Consider the following 25,448-nt stretch of genomic DNA (forward strand, 5'->3'; position numbering starts at 1 on the left):
ATAAATTTTTTTTAAGATGTTATTTATTTAAGAAAACATGAACATAACTGGGGAGTAGGGGCAGTGGGAGAGGGAGAAGCAGACTCCCTCCTGAGCAGGGAGCCCTATACGGGACTTGATCCTAGGACTCCAAAATCATGACCTGAGCTGAAGACCGACGCTTAACCAGCTGAGCCACCCAGATGCCCTAAAAATAAAATCTTTTTTAAAACTGGGGAAAAAAGGAAAGTACTTTTTAACATTTATTTAATAACTTTATTGAATATAAGGTTTTTAGTAAGAAATAAATTTATTCTTAGAACATAAACTGGAGAAATTCTCTCCTCTTCTTTCCCCTCATTCCTTGTTAAGACTAACTTTTAAGGAGGTAAGTCTGAATGAGTCCGAGAAAATGTGAATTTTCTTAAAGGGAGGAAGAAGAAACACATTTTAATAGAGATAGCCTATATCAAGGAGTGGTGTTAGCTGAATGTCTTATATAGATCTTCTGATAATTCTCCTGGGAAGTTGTTATTTAAGTTATCAGCTTTATGGAATCAGAAGAACCAAGAAAACATAAGTCAGACTGGTGTTGAATAACTTCAGGTCACTATAAATTTTGACTTTTGACCTTTTGAGTCATACAACCAATAGTATTTATTGAACACCTGCCGTGTGCCTGATAACTAGCAGTGAACACACTGACAAGGTCCTACCATCAGTGAGCTTATATCCTTGGTCAGTAGTACACTTCATATTTGTATTATGAGATATTTTATATTAAGATAAATGAATATATAGTATGCATATTTATGCTCTATAATTTTAGGTTTAATAAGTTAAAATTTTTGTAAAATGTTCTTTTTTTATTTTTTTAAAGATTTTTATTTATTTGACAGAGATCACAAGTAGGCAGAGAGGCAGGCAGAGAGAGAGGGGGGTAAGCAGGCTCCCTTCTGAGCAGAGAGCCCGATGCAGGGCTCCATCCCAGGACCCTGAGATTATGACCTGAGCCGAAGGCAGAGGCTTAACTCACTGAGCCACCCAGGTGCCCCTAAAATGTTCTTTTTTTTTTAAAGACTTTTTCTATTTTATTTACTTGACAGAGAGAGACAGCAAGAGAGGGAACACAAGCAGAGGGAGTGGGAGAGGGAGAAGCAGGCTTCCCGCTGAGCAGGGAGCCTGATGCAGGGCCCAATCCCAGGACCCTGGGATCAGGGCCTGAGCCAAAGGCAGACGCTTAACAACTGAGCCACCCAGGTACCCCTGTAAAATGTTCTTTAATTTAATGATACGTATATTTAAAAATGTAAATGGCTCAGTTGGTTTAGCGTTTGACTCTTGATCTTGGCTCAGACCTTGATCTCAGGTTATGAGTTCAAGCCTCATATTGGACTCCATGCAGGACATGGAGCCTACTTAAAAAAATAAATAGAGGAAAAATAAAAATGTAAATGGTCTTGTGTGGGGTAGTTTGTTTCTGCATCTCTTTCCTGTAAATTTAATAGCACACCTCAGATGATTGAAATATGAGCAAAATCACAAGTGAGATACCTTGTTTTTGTCAGCACCTGACTTAAAACTCAGCATAACCAAATGTAATTTTTCCCATATTTTTTCTTCAAATAAAGTTACTTTATTTATTGAAGTAACTTTTCTTTGGTTCTTTCCTAAGTCTGCTGTAAAGGTCTTAACTCTACTTAATTGTAGAAAAATACATTTATGAGTCACATCCAGTATAATTGGCATGTATATACAAATATTGAAATCAGGAGGTTGTTAAACTATTTTGATATTAAATGTATGTTGTAGGTTATTATAATTGCTTTTGTATCTAGTAGTTACAATTTAAAATTTTCTTTAAAAATGTAAATATTCTAATTTTTTCATTATATAAATGTTGTGTAGAGCCTGGAAAAATAACCCATGATCTTTCTTCAGTCTTCACTAGGCTCATCTACTTCTTCATTCCAGTCAGTGGGTTCCTATGGACCTTTTGGCAGGATGTCAACATACAGTCAGTTCAGTCCAAGTTCATTAGTCGGGCAGCAGTTTGGTGCTGTTGGTGTTGGTATGTTGTGCTTTTTTCTTTTTCTTTTCTCTTCCTTTTTTAAAATTTACCTGTCTTTACCACAAATTTACAGATATGTTTGGTGTTCCTTTTGTGTAACATTAATTTAAAGGCTTTATTTAATGTCTTCAGTACAGGTGGTTCTATGAAGTCATCTCTCAGAATAGTCACTTTTTTTTTAGTCACATTTTTTAAAAAATCTAGATCTATTCAGTTGCCAAATATCATTGAGTGTTATTTTAAATTTACATAAGATATATCCATTTAAAATAAGCATGTATTTTCTGGGGTACATGGCTGATTCAGTTGGGAGAGCATATAACTCTTAATCTCTGAGTCATGAGTTCAAACCCCACATTGGGTATAGAGATTACTAAAAAAAAAAAAAATCCTAAAATAAGCGTTCCCCCCCCCCCCACAGGATGGGTTTTCAAAAAGGGGATTTGAGATAATGCTATTATTAAGGAATAATAGTAACATTAAGGGATATTTATATTAGGTAGAATGTGAAAAGATAATCACATATAACATGTTTGAGGGCATGATGCTTTGTTTATTTTAACAGTGTTTTGAAACATTAACACTATAAGGAGAAAGATATAATCAGATCAGCTCAGTGTTGTGTTGTTTTCATAGCTATGCATTTGTAGTATACCTTTTTTTTATTTGTATTTTGTATTATACTTGTAGCTCTGTAGTATACCTTTACTGAAATTTTCACATTGAAGAGTACTTTTTAAATCTCAAATTCTAGCCCATTATCTTTTTTAATTCAGTTGAAATAACAGTTTATCAGTTTACCTTGTTTCTCTGCATCACAAATCCGGTTTCAGGTTATCTTGAAACCCATTGGTATGTTAACAAATTTTGTTAAAAGTAATTCCTTTTTTTTTTTTTTTTTTTTTTAAGATTTCATTTATTTATTTGAGAGAGCGAGAGTATGAGAGGGGAGAGGGTCAGAGGGAGAAGCAGACTCCCCACTGAGCCTGGAGCCTGATGGGAGACTTGATCCTGGGACTCCAGGATCATGACCTGAGCTGAAGGCAGTTGCTTAACCAGCTGAGCAACCCAGGCACCCCAAATTAATTCCTTTTATAAATACACTTTTTTTTATGTGGTTGTGACTTTTCAAGTATGTAAATGTTTTGCTTACTCACAAAATCAAAAAGGATGGGAAAAAAATAAATCCTAAAATTGAATGGATACAAACAGAAATAACTGATGCTAAGTTTTTATCAAATTGATAGTATAACCACACTGAAAAAAAAAAGGAATTAAAATAACTTTTTTACATTCTTAGTAGGGGTATATTATAAGAACAAATAGAACTGTAAAAAACCCTTGACTTAGGGCTTATAATTAGTAGTGCTATTGGTGTTAATTTTGAAACTATTTTGTATGTGTACAGAATAGGGCAAATGACTAATATAGTGATATTGTTGGGAAATACTGTCCTTTCCTTGGAGAAGGGAGAAAGAAACATAGGGGTAAGGAGCAACACCGTGGTGTTGAATGTAAATTGGAAGCATGAATGTGAACTTGTTTTTTAAAAACTGGTTATTTCCTGACTCTGTTCATAGAAAGGACCTAGAAGTAATGATACCCTCTAGCAAAGAATATGTGTGGATCCAGTTCTTGGTTTCTAAATACCATTCCCCACTAGAAGGAACATGGGCCCCTTGAAAAAAGAAGAGGAAACAGTGCTCTTTTTCTTTTTTTTTTTTTTTTTAAGTTTATTTATGTAAGTAATCTCTACATCCAGTGTCAGACTCAAACTCAGGACCCCAACATCAAGAGCACATGTTCTTCCGACTGAGTCAGCCAGGTGCCCAAACAATGCTTTTTTTTAAACCGAAAAATCCCAGCTAATAAAGAGAAGGAATGGTAGATACAGAAAATCACCATTTTTGTAATATCCAGAGTATTAATTAGCAAGGATTATCAGTGGTTGCTAAAATCATTGGGTGAACAATGTTAGACAGAATATTAAGATGGCTTTAAAGTATCATCCCACAGTTAATTAATTACAGAGGGGACAACATTGTGCCTTTATAATGGAGACCTCTCCTGGTCACCATTTTAATCATCAAGTCATAAAGTTTGGAATTGCCACAGTTAACTAATTAAATGTCTCCTAATGTGATGATATAGGAAGGAGGTAAATCCAGATTTACCCTGCTAGCTATAACTGTTAGAATCCTATTCTGAGGATTTAAATAAGGGGCAGTTTCAAATTACCCTTTTGAGATTCCTTTCACTAAATTGAGTAGTTGGCTAACATTGAGATTATTACTGCACCTACCTCGTACATTACTGTGAAGTTTGCATGACTTAATATGTGTAAAGCATTTGAATAGGGTCTAGCGCATAGTGTTACATAGTAAATAATGTTTCTACCATCCTTAGAGCCTGCTTTTCTAATCAATATCTGTTTCTTATAAATGCTTTATCTAATTTTAATATTATTAGGAGTTGCTAGTTTACTGTTCTTTGGGTGTCACAAAGGTAGAGAGTTTTGTTTGTATTTTCTGTATCAGTTGAGTAATTTTTGCAGTAGATGATTATTTTTTGTTTGCTAAAATGAGGAGAAGGAGGAAAATTGTTGCATTGATTAGGGTGGTAGGTGATTTTTAGAAAAGGAGTTAACTCAGATATGGTTTGCATTAGCACGGATTAAGCCAGATTTTAGTCTAAGCCTCTTGTTTTCAATCCCTAGTGCAATTGACCCTTGAACAAAAATATATTTGAACTGCACAGGTCAACTTTCACATGGGTTTTTTCCAATAAATACATTAATAAATGTATTTTTCTACCATTTTTTTTTTTTAAGGTATTTGAGAGAGAGAGAGCATGTGTGACCAGGGGGAGGGAGAGGGCAGAAGAATCTTGAGCAGACACTGGCCTCAGTCTCATGGCCCTGAGGTCATGACCTGAGCCAAAACCAAGACTTGGACGCTTAACTCAGCCACACACCCCCAAATGATTTCCTTAAAAACATTTCCTTTTCTCTAGCTTACTTTATTGTAAGAATATAGTACAGTATTCTGACTTAAGAAGGAAGTTTAAGTCAGGGAAACACTTGCTATTTGGGAAAATTTTTTCCCCTTTAATTTTTACATGTTACAGTCTTTTTTATAAATTTTTTTGCCATTTATATCATGAAGGATTAATACCTGTAACATCTGTAGGGCTCCCAAAACTAAGGTCCTACAGCCCAACAGAAGAAGAGGCAGGTATTAGGAACTAACTTCGCCTTTTTCAGAAAGAAAGGAATACAGATGATCCCCAAATGTGGGAAAATGCTTAAGTTTTGCTTATAATAAGAGATACACAAAGTAAATCTGTACTGAGGCACTATTTCTCACTGTCAGTTTGGCAAAAGCCCAAAAGTCTGAGAGTGTGTGTGTGTGTGTATTATTTTTGCAAGATGGTGAAGAAACAGATACTCTCATACATTGAAAGGAATGATACACCAGACAGGATTAAAACACTATTTTTTTAAAGCTGATGCTAAAATAATTCTTAGTGCAAAGAGTAGGTCTTTATTGACTTTGATTTATGGAACCTTGGGAAAAATTAATGACCCCACAGTAAAGGAAACAGTAAAACAGCCATGGCATGCTAAGTCTCATAATACCCTGTGGACAAGACAGAGAACTATTGGCTGAATAGACAGACAGATGGGTACATTTCATCGGGCTCCCTGGATTAAATGTACCAAGGCTATCTGTTCAGGGCTCCCTGGTCAGCAGGAAGCCTGCTTCTCCCTCTCCCATTCCAGCTTGTGTTCCCTCTCCTGCTATATCTCTCTCTGTCAAAAATCAATCTGGGGGCGCCTGGGTGGCTCAGTGGGTTGGGCCTCTGCCTTCGGCTCAGGTCATGATCCCAGGGTCCTGGGATCAAGCCCTGCATCGGGCTCTCTGCTCAGCGGGGAGCCTGCTTCCTCCGCTCTCTGCCTGCCTCTCCGCCTACTTGTGATCAAATACGTGTCAAATAAATAGATAAAATCTTAAAAAAAAATCTATCTTTAAAAACAAAATTAAAAAAAAAACAAACCTATATCCTAGCAGCTATGATACCAAAATCTTAATGAGGTCATTAGAAGAAAAGACAATTACAGCCCACACTGTGGACATGTATTTAAAAATCCTTAACACAGTATTAGCAGTGAAAGCCAGCAATTCATAAAAAGAATAGTACATAATGACAAAGTTATCTCAGAAATGCAACAGTGTTTTAACATTTGAAAATCATTAGTAATTGACCGCATGAACAGAATAAAGGAGAAAAACTATAATCCCAAGAGATACAGAATAGGCATTTGATAAAATATTATTTTATTTGATAAAAATTAGCACCTAATTTATTATTTTATTATATTATTATATTATATTATATTATTTTATTTGATAAAAATTAGCACCTAATTTATCAACAGCTAAGGAATGGGAGGGAATTTCCTAAATTTGATCGGTGAAATGAAAGTTACATACACACAGGCAAGGTAAAAAGATATAGAGATTGAAAAGCAAGAACTAAAAATGTCTCTGTTTGAAGGTGACATGATTGTGTATGTAGAAAATGCAAAAGAATATTCAAACCAGTAGAATGAATAAGTGAATTTAGCATGGTAATAAGAGAATACAAAATGAACTATATATTTTAATCTAGAACAGATGAGTTGCCGAACTGTGGTCTCTATCCAGTCAGCCTCCTGTTTTTATAAAGTTTTATTGGAATAAGGCACACCCATTTATTGTATGTTGTTTATGGCTGCTTTTATACTACATAGGCAGAGTATAAGTAGTTATAACGGAGGCCATATGGCCTGAAAAGCCTAAATATTTATCGTTTGGTCACTTGTAGTTGAAGTTTATTGACATGTGATCTAGAACAGATTGTTGAGAAGTGAAATGTAAAATGCATCACAGCTTGCACTTAGCACAGTAAAATCAAATACCCAAGAAATAATGTAACGGAAAATATTTGAAAACATCTGCAACAGTGGTTCTCAGTGGAAGAGGGTTAATTTTACCTTCTTCCTGCGGGGGACATTTGGTAACGTATGAAGACATTTTTGGTTGCCACAACTGGGGGAATACTACGAGTATGTAGAGGGTAGAGGCCAGGGATGCTTCCTTACATCTTACAATGCGTAGGACAGCTCCTCATAAAATGTCAGTAGTGCTGAATTTGAGAAAACTGCTCTGTAATGAAAACCACAGAATATTCATGAGAGAAATTAAAGTTCTAAGTAAATGGAGACTTAATCCAGGCTCATGAGTTGGAAAATTCAATATTATTTTTAAGGTACTATTTTTCCCAAAATTGATTTATAGAGCAAACACAATCCAAGTAGACATTTTAAAATAGAAATTGATAGGGGTGCCTGGGTGGCTCAGTCAGTTGGGCATCTGACTCCTGATTTCGGCTCGGGTCATGATCTCAGGGTCATGAGATCGAGCTCCATGTTGGGCTCTGTGCTAGACGTGGAGCCTGCCTGGGATTCTTTTGTCTCCCTCTGCCCCCCCAGTCCCACTCTTGCTCCCTCTCAGAAAGAAAGAGAGAAAGAAGAAAGAAAATTGACGTGCTGATTCTAATATTTATATGGAAATACAAAACCTAGAATAGCCAAAACAGTCTTGAAGAAAGGGGGCATCAGGGTGGCTCAGAGAGTTAATGGTCCAATATTTGATCTCAGCTTAGGTCTTAATCTCAGGGTCATGAGTTCAAGCCCTGTGCTGGGCTCCACGCTGGGTATGGAACCTACTTTAAAAAAAAAAAAGTTTGAGGTTTGTATGTGGTTTCAAGATTTACTGTAAAGTTAAGAGGAATCAGAACATTGACTTAATGATACAAGGATAGACAGATATACCAGGAATAAAGAATAGAGAGTACAAAAATAGACCTACTTAAATAGTAATTTAAAACAGAGATGCCAGTGCAGTTCAATGGAGAGGGGAAAATCTCCTTAACCAGTATATATTTGGGAAAAAATTAACCTTGGCCCAAGCCTTACACATATGTAAAAAACATCTTGAGGGGTGCCTGGGTGGCCCAGTCAGTTAATTGTCTGACTTTTTGGTTTTGGCTTGGGTGGTAATCTCAGATTCATGAGATCGAGCCCAACCACGCTTAGCATGGAGTCTGCTTAAGATTCTCTCCCCCTCTTCTCTGTGTCTTCCCTCTCCGCTTGTTCTCTGTCAAATAAATAATCTTTAAAAACCACAACAACAACGTGAGATAACCAGGAGGCAAATTAGAGTAAGGAACATGGGTGTAATAACAACCAGGAACTCAGAGAAGAGATGGAGGAAATAAAGATACATAAAGATATATAGAAGAGTTTGTTAACCAGCGGGCAAGCAGTGGGAGGTTGGAGGAAGTGAGGAAACAAAGCAGCATGCAGATAAGACTACACATCTTCAGAGTGGCTTATGTCTTAATCATTGCCCAGAAATACAAGGGATAATGGGATGGATTTAACTTCCCACAGTCATTTAAAGCATTAGTCCCCACATTCCTGGTGATGTGGGAAGTTACATAAGGCCACTCCTGAGCTGGCCAGGGCTGTATCCTGACTGGATTCCACCTTCAGGGGAGTCCCAGTGATTCTCATTATCTGAAATTCTATGCTAGGTTCTGATGCCCTGTTTTAGAAGGGTATGAACAACTAGGATTTATTAAATTGGAGGGGGCAGTGTTAAAGACATTAGGAAGGTAAGTAATGGTTGAAGGAACTGGAGTTGCTTAGCTGGGAAATCAGAAGATTGCTAGAATCTGATCATGATCTTCAAATGTTTAAGAGCAGATGGGCCAACTGCTATGTAGACTGACAAAAATAAGGAAAGTGGAGAGAAAAGAGGTAGACAGATAAGGGGTGGGGGGGATCTGATAAACTAAGGTAAGTAATCCAAACTTACATCTTAAGGGCAGTGGAAAGCCATCCCAGGGTCCTAAGCACTGTGGTAATGTGGTTATATCTGTATTTCACAAGAGATCCTTCTATCATTCTTAGATTCGATTTAGAGATGGGAGAGGAAGGGCTACTGAAATAGTTCCTGCTACAGAAAACCTACATAGATCAAATATTAAGTCAGAAGAGAACACAGCATAAGAAAAGTGAATAATCTGTAAGGACTGCAGAAATGTAGAGAAGATTGACATAACCTCATATAGCAAAGAATTTGGGCCCTTTCTAGGGATTTGTTACTCATATTACCAGAACTTTTTGTGGTTGCTTTAGCAGAATGTAGCCCCACAGTACCGTCTTGGAGGGAAGCATTAAAATGAACTACATTCCATTGGTTAGTGCCTTGGAAATTCTAGATAAGCTCTTCATAGACCTGTCGGTTGATTTGGCTGTTTGTGCAGATACTCATTATTAAAATAATTACACCTTAATACTGGTGTAGAACATACCATTTCTGCTACTTCTGTGTCTAACATCGGTCCTTGCTGTCCTATCTAACTGCTTAGGACAGTATTGCTATTAAAAAAATTGTTTGCATCCAGAGATGCTGAGTATATATTGGTTTGCTTTTTTAATATAGTGTAAAAGATTTCCCATACTATTTTTGATGCACTTTAGTTAATTTCCAGGGTTATTAATATGCATGCGTGTTGCAGGGGGTAGGAGTGGCAATAGTTATCATCATTAAAATGGTCTATTACTTTATATAATTGAAAGTTTTAAACATATATTTTTATGTCATTAAAAAATTCTCTTAAAGCTGGAAGCTCTTTGACATCCTTTGGAACAGAAACATCAAACAGTGGTACCCTATCCCAAAGTAGTGCAGTTGGTTCTGCCTTTACACAGGATACAAGATCACTAAAAACACAGTTATCTCAAGGTAAGCTGTTTTTTCTTTCATATAAACCATTCCTAACATCTTTAGTGGTTTTTGTCTTTCTCTTGAATGTAAGAGCTTTTGCAGCCTGCAGATCACATGTATCCTTCTATTTGTCCTTTTAAGATTTTTCTCCTAGTTGCTGTTGTAATAAGTATATTCTTGAAAGACATCCACTGTTTATAGACTCTTTACAATTCTGAAATCATAAAACTGGGAACCAGTAAACATTCTCTAAGTTTGACACTTTTTGCAAGGCATTTATATAACTTGTATATAATACTTAAATGTATCAAATTAGTCCCAGACTCACCACTGAAAATGAACTATTCTTGATTAACTTGAAATAGTAGCTTAAAAAACCAAACTATTCTTTATACTATTGAGTCTTTCCTAGCATCTGCACAGGATCTAGAACAGTGGTTCTTAGTGTGGGCCACCCACAACCAAATCATCTGGAGTGCTTCTTAAAAATGTAGGGTCTGGGCGCCTGGGTGTCTCGGGTGGTTAAGCCACTACCTTTGGCTCAGGCCATGATCTCGGAGTCCCAGGGTCGAGTCCCACATCGGGCTCCCAGCTCCGCAGGGAGTCTAGTCTGCTTCTCCCTTTGACCTTCTCCCCTTTCATGCTCTCGCTCTCTCAAATAAATAAAATCTGTAAATAAAAAAAAAAAAAAAAAAAGTAGGTGCTGATGATTGCTGTATCAGAATCCTTGGAATTTGGCAGTGTGCATCGTAATTAGCTTCTGACAGGATCCTGTTTAATATTTTTAAATCTGTTTTTTCTACTAGCCAGTTTTATAATCTTCGGTGGTCCCAAGATTCTGTCTTTTTATCTGCAGCTGAAGCAGTTATTACTGACACATTACTTTATATGGATGTTCACTTTTAAATAAAACACTGTAAAGTCTTTTCAGAAGGTTGCTATCTGTAGTCATAGGATAATATTGTTTAAAGCTTTTGAGGATAAAATCAAGCTAATACTAAACATGATCCTATGTATCTCACTTTAGATATTTTGAAGTAGTTACTGTCCTTACTACTGATTTAAAATAATTTTTAATTTTTTCAGCAGTCTGAAGATTTGTTGTAGATGAATTAGAAATACAGTAAGTGTAAGAAAGAAAATAAAAACACCCATAGTCCCACTGTCCAGAAATACCAAGTAATTACTTTTTGTTGTATACACTTCAGAATTCTTTGTAGGTTAATAGAAGTATATATTTCTCTATAGCTCTTTTGAGGTTTTTTTCTTTTAAGAATTCTTTCTTACCCTACAGGCAGCCTGCTTCTCCCTCTGCCTGCCACTCTCCCTGCTTATACTCTGTCTCTCCCTATTAAATAAGTAAATAAAATCTTTTTTTTTTTTTTTTTTTTTTAATTCTTTCTTGGGGCACCTGGGTGGCTCAGTGGGTTAAAGCCTCTGCCTTCGGCTCAGGTCATGATCCCAGGGTCCTGGGATCGAGCCCCACATGGGGCTCTCTGCTCCGCAGGGAGCCTGCTTCCTCCTCTCTCTCTGCCTGCCTCTCTGCCTAGTTGTGATTTCTCTCTGTCAAATAAATATTAAAAAAAAATTCTTTCTTAAACAAAATTCTTCATCTTTTTTTTTTTTTAAGATTTTATTTATTTATTTGACAGACAGAGATCACAAGTAGGCAGAGAGGCAGTCAGAGAGAGGAGGAAGCAGGCTCCCTGATGAGCAGAGAGCCCGATGCAGGGCTTGATCCCAGGACCCTGGGATCATGACCTGAGCCGAAGGCAGAGGCTTTAACCCACTGAGCCACCCAGGTGCCCCCTTCATCTTTTTAAGTATTAACTTTCTAAACTGTAAAATAGGACTTGAGGGGCACCCGGCTGGCTCAGTAGGTGGAACACATGACTCTTGATTTTAGGATTGTGGATTTGAGCCCCACGTTGGCTCAAACCACGTTGTGTTGCAGAGATTACTTAAAAATAAAATCTTTAGGGGCACCTGGGTGGCTCAGTGGGCTAAAGCCTCTGCCTTTGGCTCGGATCATGATCCCAGAGTCCTGGGATCAAGCCCCGCATTGGGCTCTCTGCTCAGAAGGGATCCTGCTTCCTCCTCTCTGCCTGCCTTTCTGCCTACTTGTGATCTCTGTCTGTCATATAAATAAATAAAATCTTTAAAAAAAATAATAAAAAATAAAATCTTTATAAAAAATAAAGGGGCACCTGAGTGGCTCAGTCAGTTGAGTAGCCAGCTCTCGGTTTTGGCTCAGGTACTGATCTCATGGTAATGGGATTGAGCCCCACAATGGACTCCGTTCTGAGTGTGGAATCTGCTTCAGAATTCTCACCCTCCCCCTCACCCCAGTCACGTTCACACTCTCTCTTAAGTCAGTAAATAAAACCTTAAAAAAATAAATAAGAATAAAATAAAATGGGGCTCTATTGGTAAGTAACTTACTGTGAGAATTACATGTTAAAAAATGTATGCAATGCCCCTAGCATAGCACCTAATACATAGTGCTTAGTAGATGTTAACTATTTTAATCAATGGTGAACATTAACCTTAATATTGAAGCACTTATTAAAATCATAAGTCAGGATGCCTGTTATCATTACTACTCAGCATCGTTCTGAAATTTTTAGCTTAATCAGGAACACATGAAAACGAAACAGGTGTAAATATTGGAATTATTATTATTTGGCAGTGCTATGACTTTCTACTTGGAATTGAGAATTGACTGAAACTGAAATTAGAGGTAAACTATAAAGTTATACACATAAAAAGCAATAGTTGTTCTAAAACCTAACCCACTGATAATGTAATGGAAATAAAAGAAGATGTAATAAGAAGAAGAAATAGAAATTAAATATAAAATACATAACAGATATGGCAAACCTCTGTAGAAAATACAAAATGTAGTAGAGGGACATAAAAGAAGTCACAGGTAATCAAATAAACAGATCTTATTCCTAGATACAAAGATTTAGTATTAGGAAGACCTTGTGTCTCTTCATAAAATTTACTATACTCTTAATAAATCCAAATAGAATAGTAGGAGAACTTAATAAAAGATATACACAGTCCTAAAAATGAACATGGACATATCGTTAGACATTTTTCAAATAAAAGTAATGACATAGGGCTTACCTACTTGATAATAAAGTATGCATAAAGCAGGGCAGGAATAAAAGTCAGAAATAGTTCCAAATATAAATAAGTGATTGATATATGATAAAGATATTCTTAAATTAGTAGAGGAAAGCTGGCTATCCAGTAAGTAATGTTGGGATAGACAATTGCCTGATCATTTGGGAAAAATATTCCATCTAGATTTCTTCCCTCATACTTAGGACTAAAATAAATAAAATAGATTCAAGTATTTAAAAATTTTTGAAGTATATATTATAAGAAAGAGGTATATTTATGTAAAACTGTGACAGAGAAAGCCTGGAACTCTGCATTTAAGTTTCATCAATGAAAACTTACGAACTTTACAAAATTAAAATACCTAGAATTTTCCTTGAACTGGTAAGAATGTGCAGATGGGGAGCTCTGTTTTTATTATGCTGAAACCAGCTTCTGGGTTTATTCCCAGTGGTCTAGCATTATCTGTATTTCCCTGTGGATAACACAGCTGACAGTATGACTAGAAGACTTCAGTCACAAAGGTTTTGAAAGTACACAGCAGGCAACACCTGGGTAGTTCAGTCGGCCTTAGGCTCAGGTCATGATCCCAGGAGTCCCAGACTGGGCTCCTTGCTCAGTGGGGAGCCTGTTTCTCCCGCTGCCTGCCGCTACCCCTGTTTGTGTACACACACACTCTCTCTCTCCTCTAATAAATAAAATCTTTTTTTTTTTTAAGATTTTATTTATTTATTTGACAGATAGAGATCACAAGTAGGGAGAGAGGCAGGCAGAGAGAGAGAGAGGAGGAAGCAGGCTCCCTGCCAAGCAAAGAGCCCGATGTGGGGCTCGATCCCAGGACCCTGGGTTCATGACCTGAGCGAAAGGCAGAAGCTTTAACCCACTGAGCCACCCAGGCGCCCCAGTAAAATCTTTAAAAAAAAAAAAAAGTACAGAGCAGACCTTGCTTGCTGTGATCACCCCTTCACTTGTGGTTCTGCAACACCTGTGGGTCACAGGATTCTTTTCTCAAAAGCCTCAGTGAGACAAGTTTTAGAAATGTATAAGATAGGGATGCCTGGGTGGCTCATTCGGTTAAGTGTCTGTCTTCAGCTCAGGTCATGACCCCACGGTTCTGGGATCAAGCCCCACTTTGGGCTCTCTGCTAAGCAAGGGAGTCTACTTGTCTCTCTCCCTCTGCACCACCGTGCTGCTCATGCTCTCACTCTGATAAATTTTTTTTTTTTTTTAAGAAAAATTTATAAGATCATTTAATTGAACAGTAGGCTTTCCAAAAAACTTAGCAGTTGTTTTATAAGTAAATTCCTGTATAAGGTGATAAATGATGACAAAACGTTTTCTCATAGGCCAGAACTTCTACAAACCACCTTGATTCCTGTTGTAATCAGTAGGAACATTGCACTGTTTCTCTTAGTGGTAGAGTCAGCTTTGGCATTAATGGCTGGAAATGGTGATACACATTTGTAATTCCATACTTTAGATAACCATAAACTTGGGTAAATTACTAATAAATGGTCCCTGAAGCATTTGGTGCACAATTTGGTGCATAATAACCAGTGCGTTGTAAGCACTCACCAGTTCACCAGTGTTCAGAGCCTGTGAGATGCACTGGTGGGTAGTAACATTTGCCACATACTTGGAATTTTTTTTCCATGAAATGAACATAATTTTCTTAAGCAAACCATCCCACGCAGTATCATAGGACACGAGAGCACCTTGAGCAGAGATTTACAGCAAACATAGAGACAAAAGATGATAGGAGCCTCTAATACTACATTCTTCTGTCCATACTTTCTGACCAATTTTCCCAAGCCCCCTAGGGTATTGAAGGACTTCACCTGTCTAACTTTCTGGTTCTTTACTTCCTTCATAATGGAAATGTAATGGAGATAGTACCTGTAAATATAAAAGTACCACTTTAGACATATCTTCAGAAAGTACTAAAAATTTTAGGTTACAGCCTCTGGTAATAATGGCTTAAGTGTCAGTATAATCTTGGGGTTGTCATTATTGGGAAAAGCCTGCATCCTACCTGCATACAACGTGATCTTTGATAATATTCCTGGGACGTCTTGCCCAGGCAGCAGTTTTTGGAAAATTTACTTAAATCTTACTGCACCAGGTAGAAATACAGATAAAGTTCTATTGGTTGGTTGGTTGGTTGGTTGGTTGTTGGGGGTTTGGGGGTTTTTTTTTCCAGTGTTTCTCTACTAGCCTAGTGACCCAGCCCACTTAAGGTAACCAGTTTTAAACTCTGGTCTAATAAATAGATGAATTCAGATTTGTGCTAAGGATTTAAATTGATAGAAATAAAACTATAGACTTTTTTTTTTTTTTTTTGAGGGTCTAGATTATTTTGAAATCCCCAGAGGATAGAGTAGTTTCTTATCTTTTGGTTACGTTTTAGGTCGTTCAAGCCCTCAGTTAGACCCTTTGAGAAAAAGCCCAACCATGGAACAAGCAGTACAGACCGCCTCGGCCCACTTACCTGCTCCAGCACCTGTTGGGAGAAGGAGCCCTGTATCAACCAGGCCTTTACCATCTACCAGCCAAAAAGCAATAGAGAATCAAGAGCACAGGCGAGGTAGAACTTTAGCTATTTACTATTCATTAATTGACTGATCAACATTTTCCATTCACCTTATTTTTCATTAAAAAGATTTACTGTATGTGAATGATCCTAGAAAGTTTAAACTGAACTTGGTAGAATGTTCAGTCTTTCCAGCTTGACTCAAAGTAGTGATGGTGGTGGGGGTATAGATTTTTTGCTTTTATTTTGGGTTCCTTTGTTTTTCCCATTTTGAACTTAAAAGTTTTTGATTTTGTTTCCTGAGCTCATTCCTGATTTTGTATGTCTTTTATAGCTGAAGTACACAAAGTTTCAAGGCCAGAAAATGAGCAACTCAGAAATGATAGCAAGAGACAAATAGGTAAGTTACTTGAATATGAAAGCCATATTCCGTGCTTCTCAATTAAAAAGAACATTTGAGGACACTGGGTGGCTCAGAGTGTTAAGCCTCTGCCTTTGGCTCAGGTCATGATCTCGGAGTCCTGGGATCGAGCGCCACATCAGGCTCTCTCCTTGGCAGGGAGTCTGCTTCCTCCTCTCTCTGCCTGCCTCTCTGCCTACTTGTGATCTCTCTGTCAAAAAATAAATAAATAAATCTTAAAAAAAAATAGAACATTTGATGCATAATTACTATTAAAAAATGAAAGCCTGGGGCACCTGGGTGGCTCAGTGGGTTAAGCCTCTGCCTTCGGCTCAGGTCATGATCCTGGGGTCCTGGGATGGAGCCCTGCATTGGGCTCTCTGCTCAGCGGGAAGCCTGCTTCCTCCTCTCTCTCTGCCTGCCTTTCTGCTTACTTGTGATCTCTTGTCTGTCAAATAAATAAATAAAATCTTTTAAAAATGTTGAAATCTGAGTGAGGTTTATAGTGTAGTTATTGTGCTGGTGTCAGCTTCCTGGTTTTGGTAATGTACAGTAATTAAAATATTACTATTAGAGGGAAAGCTAGATAATGGATATATAGGACCACTCTGTGCTATTTTTTCAATTTTTTTGTGTCTAAATGTTTTAAAATAAAAGTTTTTTAAAAATCACCATTACTTTTCTGGAATAAACTCTACTTGATGGGACACAGTTGTCTTTCAGTATATTGAATTTACCTGCCACTAAGATTTTTACACTTATATATTTACACTGTTGAGTGATTTCCTCCTTAGTACTGTCTTTTGTGTTGTTTTATGTTTGTCAGTTTCAGGTTTACATTATAAAATTGTTTTCATTGTTTTCTGAGCTTTTAGGAGTGGATTTATCTGTACCTTGAAGGTTTGAGGTGTTCTCATTATAATTATTTAAGCCCTGAGCTTTTTGTCCTTTAAGTAATTGTTCAAGAACGTTAATTTTCTTTCATGATTATTGAGTTAATAAAACTGTACACTTCGTGTTTTGTAATTTATAACATTCATCCCAAGATTCATTTATCAAAACAAAGATAATTTTATGATTTTAAACATCCAAATTAAAAAATAAAGGCAAGGTGTAATCATCTTATTTAGAGAATTAGAAAGTGATCTTTCACTTAATTTCAGAAAATGTATACTGAATTTCTCCTGTACATTGCTATGTATGTTTTTGTATGTGCTATGTGCCTTGGAATTCGGGGGTTTTGGTTTGATTTCCTATATTTCACTTTTTTTATTTTGGAAAAGAGAGAACTTCTCTCTCAAAATAAATTGTCATACTACCATCATTTAACATATAAAGTAATAAGTAAAGTACCTTTCAGTGCACTTCTAAATTCATCCCCCAGAGGTTCATTAACAGAAGAGTAACTATTCTTTCAGACTTTTTTCTGAACGATTTTACAAACATAGTATACACTGAAACTTTTTTTTTTTTTTTGGAGATGGAAAGATTGTGCTATATTTACTTCCTGGCTTATGGCTAGGGTGTTTTTAATAGTGAAGTTGAATGTTTTAAACATCCTGCTTACCTAGTTTTAAGTGTCTGGATATGCTGCTATGGGTGTTTGTGGTTTGTTTTTTCAAACATGGGCAGTTTGCAGAACTTGAGCAAACACTGAACATAACCTGTCTGTTACCGTGTAGTCACTTTCTGATCTTTGTCACTGTGTGTTGAACATTTCACTTAAGTATAATCACTGAATTCGTATTCCTTTGTGCTCTGTTTGTGTTAACAGAACATGTACTATTCTTCCATATTCCTCTTTTTATTTTCTTAACACTTCCTCTTGTGTTGGATAATTGGGTTCTCAAGTTTTTACTATAATTTATGCTGTTTTGGTATTGCTTTATCATATTTCATAAATCTTGTTAGCACATTTGACAAGATATAGGCAGACTTGAATAGTATGAAGTCATTTAGAGGGAGACAAGAAAGATGAAAGAGGAAGTGGTTGGAGTGGTTGAGACCTGGTGATGCTTTTGTGTGTATATCTGTGATATTTGTGCTTATTAGTGTTCATTTTTTTTATTCCAAATCTTGGTTCCTGTGATCCTTTCATAGAAGACTTCCTAAATTTTGAGAACCCACTGTATGTTCAGCACTTCGTGGGAATTAGAACTGTAAGCAGAGCAGAGCCCTTCTCTTAAGGAGTATGACAGTAATTTACTGTAGAAGTCTTCAAAACAGTTTGGTTATGCACTCTGAAAAACATGTATGCATTTGGGCCCCATAAGTATAAATTTCATGTGTGCTGTTCTCAGTTCACAGTGTATTAGGTTAGTGAAATTTCATTTCTTTTTTCTTTTTAAAAAAAATTTTTTTAAGGATTTGTTTACTTAGAAAGCTCGTGTGTGAGTGTGGGGGAAGGACAGGGAGATGTTAAAGCAGACTCCCTGCAGAGCGTGGAGCCCGATGCGGGGCTTGATCTCACAATCCATGAGATCATAACCTGAGCCAAAACCCAAGAGTCGAATACTCGACCAACTGAGCCTCCCAGGCACTCCCAATTCATTTTTATAAAAACTACTAATATAGTAACATGTATAGAGACTTTTAAAAAGCATTTTTGTTATTGTCCGTTTAATAAGACCGTAGTAATAGCTTCTGTCTTAAACCAGTTTATTCTTTCTTTATTGACATAGTTCCAGGTGCTCCTTCAGCTCCAAGGAGAGGGCGTGGGGGTCATCGAGGTGGCAGGGGACGATTTGGTATTCGACGAGATGGTCCAATGAAATTTGAGAAAGACTTTGACTTTGAAAGTGCAAATGCACAATTTAACAAGGAGGAAATAGACAGAGAATTTCATAATAAACTTAAGTTGAAAGGTGAGTTTATTTTTCTACTCAGAAAATGTTCTTATTTGGCTTATGAATTGTGGATGCTTAATATAAATCTTGACTTTCTGGTATGTGCTTATTTTTCATTAGAAGATAAACTTGAGAAGCAGGAGAAGCCTGTAAATGGTGAAGATAAAGGAGACTCAGGGGTTGATACCCAAAACAGTGAAGGAAATGCAGATGAAGAAGACCCTCTTGGCCCTAATTGCTACTATGACAAAACCAAATCCTTCTTTGATAATATTTCTTGTGATGATAATAGGTACCGTCTTTTAAGCTTCTCTTATGCTCTTAGGAGGTTGAAGTTTCAAATGATTTCCTATAAATTGACTAAGTTTAATGAATACTTAAAAATATCTAAGAACTACAATTATTTAGTGTTTTGTTTTGCCAGAAGAAAATACTCCGTACTTAAATTTTCAATGATATTACTCCTCATGAAGAAGAAATAACCAGGGGCGCCTGGGTGGCTCAGTGGGTTAAGCCGCTGCCTTCGGCTCAGGTCATGATCTCGGGGTCCTGGGATCGAGTCCCGCATCAGGCTCTCTGCTCAGCAGGGAGCCTGCTTCCCTCTCCCTCTCTCTCTGCCTGCCTCTCTATCTGCTTGTGATCTCTCTCTGTCAAATAAATAAATAAAATCTTTAAAAAAAAAAAAAAAAGAAGAAGAAATAACCATATACTTTGATTTAGGAATGCATTCACATTTTACTTACTTACTTACTTACTTACTTATTTATTTATTTATTTATTTATTTGTTTATTTTCAGCATAACAGTATTCATTGTTTTTGCACCACACCCAGTGCTCCATGCAGTACGTGCCCTCCCTATTACCCACCACCTGCTTCCCCAACCTCCCTCCCACCCCTTCAAAACACTCAGGTTGTTTTTCAGAGTCCATCGTCTCTCATGGTTCATCTCCCCTTCCAATTTCCCTCAACTCCCTTCTCTCCATCTCCCCATGTCCTCCATGTTATTTATTATGCTCCACAAATAAGTGAAACCATATGATACTTGACTCTCTCTGCTTGACTTATTTCACTCAGCATAATCTCTTCCAGTCCCGTCCATGTTGCTACAAAAGTTGGGTATTCATCCTTTCTGATGGAGGCATAATACTCCATCGTGTATATGGACCACATCTTCCTTATCCATTCGTCCGTTGAAGGGCATCTTGGTTCTTTCCACAGTTTGGCGACCGTGGCCATTGCTGCTATAAACATTGGGGTACAGATGGCCCTTCTTTTCACTACATCTGTATCTTTGGGGTAAATACCCAGCAGTGCAATTGCAGGGTCATAGGGAAGCTCTATTTTTAATTTCTTGAGGAATCTCCACACTGTTCTCCAAAGTGGCTGCACCAACTTGCATTCCCACCAACAGTGTAAGAGGGTTCCCCTTTCTCCCCACTCCTCTCCAACACACGTTGTTTCCTGTCTTGATAATTTTGGCCATTCTAACTGGTGTAAGGTGATATCTCAAAGTGGGTTTAATTTGAATGTCCCTGATGGCTAGTGATGTTGAGCATTTTTTCATGTGTCTGATAGCCATTTGTATGTCTTCATTGGAGAAGTGTCTGTTCGTATCTTCTGCCCATTTTTTGAAATGCATTCACATTTAAAAATTAGTGATTAAACCAAAAGCATTCACCTAACATCTAAGTAAGGCCTTTACTTATCCTCTACACTGTAGTTCAAATGAAGCCATGGCCAAAAATGCTAATGTTACTCTGAAGTTTGCTAACATAGTAAAAGTTGGCCATATCGTAGCAAAGGTGGGTCCAGAAAATTGTCTGCTTAATTAAAGGAACCAGCACAGCAGGAGTTCCAGAATTTTTGCTACCCATCCCAAATTTTCCTTCTCCGAATGGTAGTTTGGTGCCACCTGGTGGCAGTTGTCTACTTCAGTGTAAACATGGGGAGGGTGATGATCTGATCTTAGTCCTGGGATTGTATAGCCGTAGAACAGCAGCAGTAGCAATCTAAAAACATCCTTCTGACATCAGGTCCAGGGACTGGGCTAGGAGGATATTAGAAGCTTAACTTGCCTAGCACACTGGGACCTACTTTCCTTCTAGCTTCCTGAGACAGTTCCCTTTCCTGGCTTAGTCCTCTCTCACACTGGGGCCGAGGGGAGAGTGCAGTCATTCGCCAAGCCTACTGTATTTGAATTCCCGTTATATTGGAGGCTCTTAAGTTTGTTTCATCAGCTGTATTTGAAAGAAACTAGTACTGCTCATATTTTCACGTGAAGTTTAACAATAGTATGGGAACATCCTGCCGTAGACAGTTTGTGACGACTTAGATAAGGAACTTATTTTTATTTGCTCTTGAGGATTTATTTATTCTTAATTTGGAAATTAGTGCCGCATAGTTTTCCTGGAAAATGTTCTTAAACCCAATACACTAGAGATTATTTGTTCTTATAACAGAGAACGGAGACCAACCTGGGCTGAAGAAAGAAGATTAAATGCTGAGACATTTGGAATCCCACTTCGTCCAAACCGTGGCCGTGGCGGATACAGAGGCAGAGGAGGTCTTGGTTTCCGTGGTGGCAGAGGGCGTGGTGGTGGCAGAGGTGGTACGTTCACCACGCCTCGAGGCTTTCGTGGTGGATTCAGAGGAGGTCGTGGGGGCAGGGAGTTTGCAGATTTTGAATACAGGGTAAGTATTATATGGTTTGGGGTTAGCATGCAGTTTTATGAAATTCAAAATGGTTTGCTTTTATTTATTTTGCGTGAATATTTTTAAGCCATTTGTATAACTTCCAATTTGTTTAGTAGGGGATTAAGTTGTTTATATAATTTTAAGGAGAAGTAACTTCTTGGCTAATGAGTCCAAAGTTTTTAACTGCTTTCTTTTCAATTGGAGGAAGTCAGAGAGAGAACTACAAGATAGGGGTGGGAGGGGTCTTTTTTTTTTAATCATAGAACCATGGTTTTAGATTTCATGGACTAGTAAAATTATCCCCCCAAAATATTAGAAAGTGATTTAGGGGGTTTTTTTGTTTCTTGTTTTTTGTGGGGGGTTTTTTTTTGAGGCCATGGGGGATTATTAAAGAAATACCAAAAAAGACTATATCATATCACCTTTATTTTATACTACAAAGTGTGTAAAGAGTCTAGGAAGGACATTCTCCAGACTGGAAAGCGTCCATAGCAGCCAACATTTATATAGTATTTTGCATGTATTAGGCATTGTTCTAAATATTTTTCACATATTAACTCACTTAAATCTCACATGAACTCTTTAAGATAGTTTTTTCTTATCACCATTTTACAGAAGAAGAAATAGGTATAGAAATATTAAATACCTTGTTCAAGGTCAGCTAGTAAGTGATGCTGTGCACTCATGAGCCTCGTAAGTTTGTTCCTGAATCAGTGCTCTTAATTTAGTTTTATGGAAAATTCAACTGCATTTTCCCTAGTTTTCTTCTTTTACTTTGATCTTGAAAATATTGTGATATATTGGCATTTGAGAACTGCTGCTAGAAAACTATGTAGCTCTGTATAGTATGTTTACATGTGTAGTTAATTTACTGAAAGGCGTCTGTAGGTGAAGTCAGTGTCACTCTCCTAGTTTATTGATTTTTAGGTTCAGTAGAAAGGAAGGTTATATAATCACAGAATGGATCAAAATCCCCTTGTAAAGAGATCTACTAGGAATTACAAAGGGCAGCTGGAAACAAAAAGACCTGCTGGCAGGAATTTTATTGTCCATTATTTGAAACTGCCCATTGTTGAGATCCCCCTTGAAAAATCGATGTTGGTGGCTTTGGGTTCTGGTCTGTTAATTCTGACACCTCTGAGATTATATCATCCTGCCAGGACTACTGAAAATTAGCTTCAAGTCATTAGCTCAGGCTGTCCAGCCATGGTGGCCTAGTGCAGCCACAGGACTTACAACTTGAAAAATTTCCATTCTAGCTGGGAGACTATGTCTTAGGAGTTACAGAATGCCCGCTGCTTGTCACTATTATTCTTACTACTGCCCTTGCCAGTGGCCTTTTGCTTTAGAATTCAGTAGCCTTTTCAAAGATTTTTGCCCTTAACCCTCCTGAAGTATTTGACACAGATAACCACCCACTAGCCCTTCTAGTTTTTAAAAATACTGTTATTTTTAGGGTATTTTTGTCTTTTTCTTCTTAAAAATAACACGTGTTCCAGGGCACTCGCTGGCTCATTTGGTAGAGCATGCGACTCTTGATCTTGGGGTTGTAACTTTGAGTTCCATGTTGGGTGTAGAGATTACTGAAAAATAAATTTTTTTTATGTAAGATCTTTAAGAATAATATAATAATAATATATGTTCCTCAACACAGCCTATAAACACTTCATGATATTCTTCGCCAATTCAGAAGTCTTGTACTGGCTCTTGTCCTTTTTGCCATTGGGACTCCCCTTTTCTTTACTCACTCTGCTGCAGATATGTGGACCACCTTCTTGCTCTTGTTCAGTGCCAAACTTACTCTTCTCTCAGGACCTTTTCACCCATTCCTTCTGCCTAGAATGTTCAGTTTGCTCCTTAAAAGCTTTCATGCTCAGGGTGCCTAGGTGGCTTAGTCGGTTAAGCATCTGCCTTTAGCGCTCATCATGATCCCAGAGTCCACAGGACCAAGTCCTGCATTGGGCATCCAACTCCCTGGGGTGTCTGCTTCTCCCTCTGACCCTTCCCCCTCTCGTGTTTTCTTTCTCTCTCTCAAATTAAATAAATAAAATCTTTAAAATATAAAAGCTTTTATGCTCATGTTTGTGCTTGCTCTTCTGCCCCCTTCTTTCTTGACCCTACCTCTCTCCCCTCCCCTTTCTTTCCTCCTCTTCTTGTGAACTTGTGGATACATAGCTTTTAAGGTCCCAGTTTTTCAGCTTTATGTCCTTTGACCTTCTTTAAAATGACCTTACCATCTTCTTGGCTTCCCCCCGCCCAGCGCCCTCACTAGCTGAAGTGCGGTGTAGCCCCTTTCTACACTACCGCATTTGTTCCTATTCACTCTCCCTGCCCGCTACCATAGTAACCCTCTGATTGGTCTGCAGGCGTTTGGTCTCTTTCCCTCCCTTCAGGCGGATCAGCTGTCTGTTGAAGAACCTGTGACAGCTCCTTGTTGAAGACCACATGGAGTCAACTTGTCTTGAGGAACAGGACGCTTACATTAAACTTGGATCCTGATGAGAATTCTAGTGATTGTTGCCACTGTGACTTCAGTTGACTCATTAAATCTTTCAGGCCCTCAGTTTTTACATTTTTGGAAACAGTTACGCCTTTATCAAATACACATTTTTAAAATTTTTTTATTAATATATAATGTATTACTAGCCCCAGGGGTACAGGTCTTTGTCAAATACACATTTTAAAGATCATTAAGGTCTCAGAGTTAGAAAGCATCTGAGAGGTCAGAGCTCCTGGCCAGGCCGTGAGTCCTGAAGTATCCCTTATAGGGGCTGGCAGCTTACTTCTCCTAAAAGCATCCGTCCTACCCCAGGGGTAGTTTAATTAGTAGGATTTCACAGTGTGGGTGAAGATCTTTCCCCCTTTATCTTCACTCTTAGTTCAACTCTAGCCTTATAAACACACAGAATATACATACTCCGCCATGATAATTCCTCAAATATTTGAAGCAGCAGCTGTCATGTCATCTCTGAGATTGGACAGTTATTTCCCATTATCTAAAGGGTCATCAGTAAATCTTTAAATAACTGTTGTGTGCATGGTACACGCATTTATTAATTCAGACTTTTTGAAGCTCTGTCTCTGTTCCGTCATTTTTGGGCCCCCAGTGAAATCCCCTGTCACACACGTTGCAGAACTAGAATTCATCGTAGAAGTTGTCTGCATAAGTCTTTATCCACATTAGTGTATCCTTGACAAATAGTCCAGCCTCTGTTTGGGTGTTTCAAGGCGTGATAGATTGACTGAGCCCTAGATGTTTCCCTGCTGGTAAGGTTCTAACGTGACATTGTACTGCCTGCTCTTCTTACTCTGTGCGGATCCCACTGCTATCTCCAGCCCCGTTTCTCATTGTGCTTTAAGGTGTTTGGTTCAAGCAAGTTGACTCGTGGTCAGTGCTTATACACACTGTCCTTGATTCCAACTCTGACCTCATTTTGTTGACCAAATATAATGAAGTCCTCATATATAGCATGCACTGTGCTGGATATTAATGGTAAGCAAGATGGTGCAGTCCCAGCCTTGTTGGTGTTTTAGTCCAGTGGGGGGAGAGACACAGCTAAAAGTCAAGTTTCACATCCTTCACAGTCATCTCCAAGGTTTGCTCTGTCCTTGGAAACTTCTCTTCCTGTGCTGATTTCTCTTTTCTGACTCCTGTGGATCTGCTTTCATCAGTACACGTTTTAAATACACTCAATGTTCCATATTTCATGTATTTTTGTTCTGCATAACCAGCTGCATACGAGCCTCTTGACGTTAGTAAATGTGTATTTTACTTTAATTTTCACCAGCAGACATGGAACCATAGTAGGCTTAAAGTAAGTGCTCAACATGTTGATTAGGAATACACTATTTTAGCCTTGAGTAAGGCAGGAGGTCCATCAGTGTGGCTAGTCCTTGTTTGTCCATTCCAAAGTTAAATGACCCTTACATCTGGCATGAGAGTCCTGACCTCCACATTCT

General features: G+C 37.9%; 1 protein-coding gene across 4 annotated transcripts in view; it reads left to right on the forward strand.

The window, feature by feature from the left end:
* The window catches only part of LSM14A (LSM14A mRNA processing body assembly factor), a 55,163-nt gene that overhangs the window by 27,195 nt on the left and 2,520 nt on the right, over window positions 1–25,448 (forward strand). For 2 of the 4 annotated variants that reach the window (XM_045987713.1, XM_045987714.1), the window contains exons 3-9: window positions 1,921–2,050; window positions 9,784–9,906; window positions 15,425–15,601; window positions 15,882–15,947; window positions 18,629–18,811; window positions 18,914–19,085; window positions 21,254–21,485. In XM_045987713.1, the coding sequence (XP_045843669.1) occupies window positions 1,921–2,050; window positions 9,784–9,906; window positions 15,425–15,601; window positions 15,882–15,947; window positions 18,629–18,811; window positions 18,914–19,085; window positions 21,254–21,485 (1,083 nt within the window). The remainder of the gene's footprint in view (window positions 1–1,920; window positions 2,051–9,783; window positions 9,907–15,424; window positions 15,602–15,881; window positions 15,948–18,628; window positions 18,812–18,913; window positions 19,086–21,253; window positions 21,486–25,448) is intronic. The other 2 variants (XM_045987715.1, XM_045987716.1) reach the window with 1 other exon arrangement.

The sequence above is a fragment of the Meles meles genome, chromosome 19, assembly GCF_922984935.1.
Source record: "Meles meles chromosome 19, mMelMel3.1 paternal haplotype, whole genome shotgun sequence".
Classification (NCBI taxonomy): domain Eukaryota; kingdom Metazoa; phylum Chordata; class Mammalia; order Carnivora; family Mustelidae; genus Meles; species Meles meles.